Genomic DNA, 5,000 nt, shown 5'->3' on the forward strand with positions numbered 1-5,000 from the left:
GTGACAGAGAGAGAGAGAGAGAGAGAGAGAGAGAGAGAGAGAGAGAGAGAGAGAGAGAGAGAGAGAGAGAGAGAGGGGGGGGGGAGTCCCGCATTTACACTCCAAATTAAATAAAAACAAAAAAACAAAAACAACAAAAATTGTATCCGTATTGCATGCATTTCATCTAAATATAGATAATCGTAGACCATAATGACTTGCACACTGAGAAGGAAAGGTAAAATATATTTATAACAAGCCCCGAATGTAACGAATTAACCAATGACCTGCTGAATTTAAAACAGGTCACGGCATATCACGTTCCTATCAAGAACGGCGATACTGGCGTGAACTGACAAAACACAATATCTTTCCACTTCATGTCATATCTAACAAAAATTAACACACCTAACACCCTAGCGTCAGGCTTTGTTATGATAGGGCTCATCTCAACATATCACTTTATATTTTAAAGAAGTTTTCTGGCCGCACTAAAAAAAAACAACAACATTTATAGCCAAATTGAAAAACGTTTTCTAGCCAAAGTAAATAAAGTTTTATTTATTCAAAATGGGAAAAAAGTTTTCTGGCCAAAGTGAAAAAAAAAAGTTATTTGACTAAAATGGGAAAAAGAAAAATAGGGTCGGGCTAAAAAAGTTTTCTGGCCAAAATGGAAAACAATTGTTTTGTCATTTTTCGACAGGTTGGCAATCGCTAATTATTTAATAATCAATTATTAAGGAGCAAATTACTTCATCTCTTCCCTATACATGCCTAAGCAAATTTTTAAGGAACAAGTATAAGGTTTTGTTGACATATTAAAGGAAGCATAATGCATGATATTATCATCATCATCATCATTATTATTATTATTATTATTATTATTATTATTATTATTATATTATTATTATTATTATATTATTATTATTATTATTATTATTATTATTATTATTATTATTATATCTATCATTATATTATCATCAACATTACATAATTATTATATTATATTATTAATTATTATTATTATTATTATTATTATTATCATCATCATCATCATTACTATTATCATCAACATCATCATTATTATTATTATTATTATTATTATTATTATTATTATTATTAAAATCATTATTATTATCATTATTAATACTATCATCATTATCATCATCATCATCTTTATTATCATAATTAAAATCATTATCATATCAAGAGTATTTAAAAAATATCATAAATTACAAAGAGGAAGGTCAATTTAACGTTTTTTAACATCCCGGGAAATTTTGACCTATTGGATTTTTCTTAAAAAGGAGTAGGGTATGGAGTCCTGATTGTCACCAATGGTCTAGATTTATTGAAAAGGCCTAAATGAGCACAGAATAACACGGAAGGAAGTTCTTTAAAGATTTCTGTTTAGATAACATTTCCAACAAGGAGGTATTATTCTGTTTTGAAAACATTTCTACCCATGTAACATGAATAATATGTAATTGTAGCCCTGTGCCAGCTTTGTCAGCTTGTGGTTAGACACTGATATGTAATCCCTAATTGGATTCAGTAGTCTGATGTCACACCGCCCAGCAACGGCGGCCATCTAGGTTCTAAACAAAGAAAATCATTACTTTTTATTCTTCATGCTGGCTAGAACTTTTCATATGCCTTATGATCAGAATGTGTAAAAGTCAAAACATGATCAAATTTATGGGGTTTTTTCCTCTGGATACGCTTTTGTGCTCTCGCCGGAGAAATATGTCATACGGGCGACCACCATTGTTCCGATAGTTTAAAGCCAGTGTTACTAAGTTACCATGCGTCATTAGGAAGGAAGTGACGTTACGACTATTGAAGAGTATTCTAGTTTGAGTCTCTCTGTGGGTGGCACAAAGTAAAAAATAAATGTGGCTCTGAATTCACATCCTCTGGCTTTGTCTCAATCGAAAGAAAATGTAGTAGTCAAGTTTGCCAATCATGGGTGCCGTGCCAGCAGGAAGAAGTGCTGAAACCTGAAACTAAAATCTCGACACTTTGCCAAACCTGAAAATGTTCCTACTGAAAATGCGGCCTAAACTTTACTCTTATTTCATCACCGTTTTCATGCTATTAGGTTATTTTACCTAAACACTGAAACTGGAGGTATTTGACTTCGAGATATCACGAAACCGGAATTCCGGCATGAACAGGAAAACTGGCACCCATATTGCCAATTCAAGAGGAATAAAATTGACAGAACTTTTACACAAACACATCTGCCGACCCAAATCTCAACAATGAACTCCAAGAAAAAGGCATTACGTCCTTGTTTTAATTCCTTTCGCCAGGAGATTGGCTAGCTAATACACAAAAGGTTTTTGAAAAAAGTGAATTCCACAAATCAGTGCTGATGGTGCCAAAAACTGAAAAGGGAGGAAAATTTTGAATGATTGCCTTTAAGCCCCATTATATTTACAGCCCCCCCCCCCCCCCCCCCCCCCCCCCCCCCCACACACACACACACGCACATATTTTTAGAGCAATTGAGATGATAGACTATCATTGATACTCTAGCTAACTTCTAGAGAGTGGGAAACTGCACCTATTTGTTCCACCACATATCAAATCTCTCACTGCCAGTACATTTGATTGAGGGAAATATAACTTTTTAAAAAAGAGGAAATTCCTCCTCTGACTCAAAAATCGCGGATTTCCGCGGATCCGAGGAAAACCATCAGCATGGACAAATATACGGAAAATCAGCAATCTTGTTTAGCATCCTATCTCGTCATACAATCTAAGTGTTGTGGTTTACTTGGGACCTACTGTGAAACGCTTTGAGCTCATAAAGTGGATATAAGATTTAATTTTGAATGAAGAGATAATGAATTCTGTTTGAAAGGTTGTTTGATTATTCACGATTCACAACGCTATGAAATGTATACATTGATTGATCACAATTTCAATTACAGTCAAATCTGCATAAAGTCAACATTCTTAAAGTCAACTTCTACTTAAGGTCAACACTTCTTGTTATTCCCAAAGTTTCTGTTCTTTTTCTAAGAGTGTCCCATTGATAATGGATAAAATGAACCTTGTTTAAAGTCAACCAATATTTCTGGTCCAGCAGTGTTGGCTTTAGCTGGGTTCCACTGTATACTTATTATATTTTCATCAAAGACATTCAAAGATGACCCTGAATTGCCTTTCTTTCATGCATGAAATGATGTAATCTATCAGCGCAAGATTTTCATTTGGGAGGTGGGGAGTAGGGGGTTTAATCAGTGACAAATTGAGACTGACCTGTCGTCCATGTCCCCAGGTCCATTGACGACGTTTGTCTGGGCATAGATGTTGGCAGCTGGCTGTTGGGGTTGTTGAGGTTGTTGTGGTGGTTGCTGTGGCTGTTGGGGAGGCTGCTGATGTTGTGGTGGTGGCTGTTGGACGGGTGGCTGGGAGACTGGTGCCGGTTGACGATACATACCCACATCTGAGGTAAATGAAAGGGTGTATAAATTGAAAATTGACAATGAAAAATATAAAAAGATAAAGGTTAGGCTGGATTAGGATTTTTTTGTCAACAGGATATGAAATGTCTGACAAATTGTGCAAAGATTGTTGATATTTTTTTAAAAGATAAATAAAAAAAGAAACACCTTAAAAATAACAAAAACATTTTGAATAAATTAAAATGTAAATAGAAATTCATGAGACACAAACTTGATTTAGAAGATTTAATCTTCATCCAATTACACATAGCGATGGATATACCTTGACCAAACCACTGATGCCAACATCAAAATTAAGAATGAAATTTGGGAAGAGAAAATGTGTAATTTATTGTCCAACAGAAACAAAGAGGTGCATTATGGAGGATGTTTATTCAATCATAAAAATTCTAATTCTGATTGAAGAGTAAATTAGAGGAAGAAAATGGGAGGAAGTGAAGATGAATGACAATGAGTAAGATTAGCCATTTGTGCGGCTATGTGGTCTTGTGGTATGACACTCACTTTTGGATCAGAAGGTCCTGGGTTTAAGCCTCACTCGGTGCACAGTTGAGTCCTTGGAAAAGACTCTTTACTCACATTCTCTCACCGTACTCAGGTGTAAAATGACAGCATTGTCTCTGTCACAAAAAAATTGTAATGTTATGTGTTGTTGCTGTTGGTCAGGGACCCCTTGTAAAGCGTTTTGAGCACATTTAGTGGATATTGCACTATATAAAAGCTCATTTTCATATGAAACGTAATCTTTAAAAAAAAACCTTATTATATTAAATCCAGCACAGTTGGCAAGTCTGCTAATGATGCGATGCTTTTTTTAAAAAAATTATTTTATTTTTTTTAATTAATACCTCTGGGAGGAGCAAGATCAACACAGGGAAAAATGAAACCTTTTAAAAGGTTAGAAGAATAAAGTAAATATTTCAAGAGATATTACAGAGTGTCGCCACCAAAAACTCACTGTTGAGCGTCTCAAGTGCCGTAAGCATAGCTTGTGAGAAGTTCTCTGAATCCTCCCTGGAGGCGAAGTTGAGTCCGTAGACCTGGCGGCTGTCCCGCCATTGATGGAAGGTGGGTGTTGCTTGGTTGTACTTGAGGCCCTTCAAGATGGCGCAGTTGATGACCACCTACATTCGACAAAAAAAAAAATACACCAATTATTAATTACATACATCATAGAAATGATTATTCTTGAAATACTACAAAAATAAATGCAAACATTTGTATTTTCCATCTCCTGAGACTCCTTATGCTGATTAATAAAAAAGTAAATAAATATTTTTTAATATAATAAATAAATAAAATAAAATAAAAAATATTTTTAAAAAAAAACAATAATTATATAAAATTTGTAAAAATCCCTTTATTCGTCCTCTAGGGAAATTTGTCTTTCGGGGTCTATTTCAAGGGAAGACTGGAATAACCCAGGCATCAGCTGCAGTGCAGTGTTGCAAAGTGAGCTATGGTGAGAGGTAAGTTGACTGAGTGGATAAGGGATTGTCTTTCCACTCAAAAAACTCAGGTTCAAGCCCTGATGTTGGGATTTCA

The 5,000-nt window shown here is 34.8% G+C and overlaps 1 protein-coding gene across 1 annotated transcript in view; it reads right to left on the reverse strand.

The window, feature by feature from the left end:
• The window catches only part of LOC144962490 (uncharacterized), a 63,346-nt gene that overhangs the window by 28,431 nt on the left and 29,915 nt on the right, over positions 1 to 5,000 (reverse strand). The window contains exons 3-4 of the mRNA XM_078895481.1: positions 4,414 to 4,579; positions 3,250 to 3,436 (exon numbers count right to left, since the gene is read on the reverse strand). Coding sequence (XP_078751607.1) covers positions 3,250 to 3,436; positions 4,414 to 4,579 — 353 coding nt within the window. The remainder of the gene's footprint in view (positions 1 to 3,249; positions 3,437 to 4,413; positions 4,580 to 5,000) is intronic.

This window comes from Berghia stephanieae, chromosome 1 (assembly GCF_034508935.2).
Source record: "Berghia stephanieae isolate SIO BIC M18660-M18661 chromosome 1, UCSD_Bste_1.3, whole genome shotgun sequence".
NCBI classification, from domain to species: domain Eukaryota; kingdom Metazoa; phylum Mollusca; class Gastropoda; order Nudibranchia; family Aeolidiidae; genus Berghia; species Berghia stephanieae.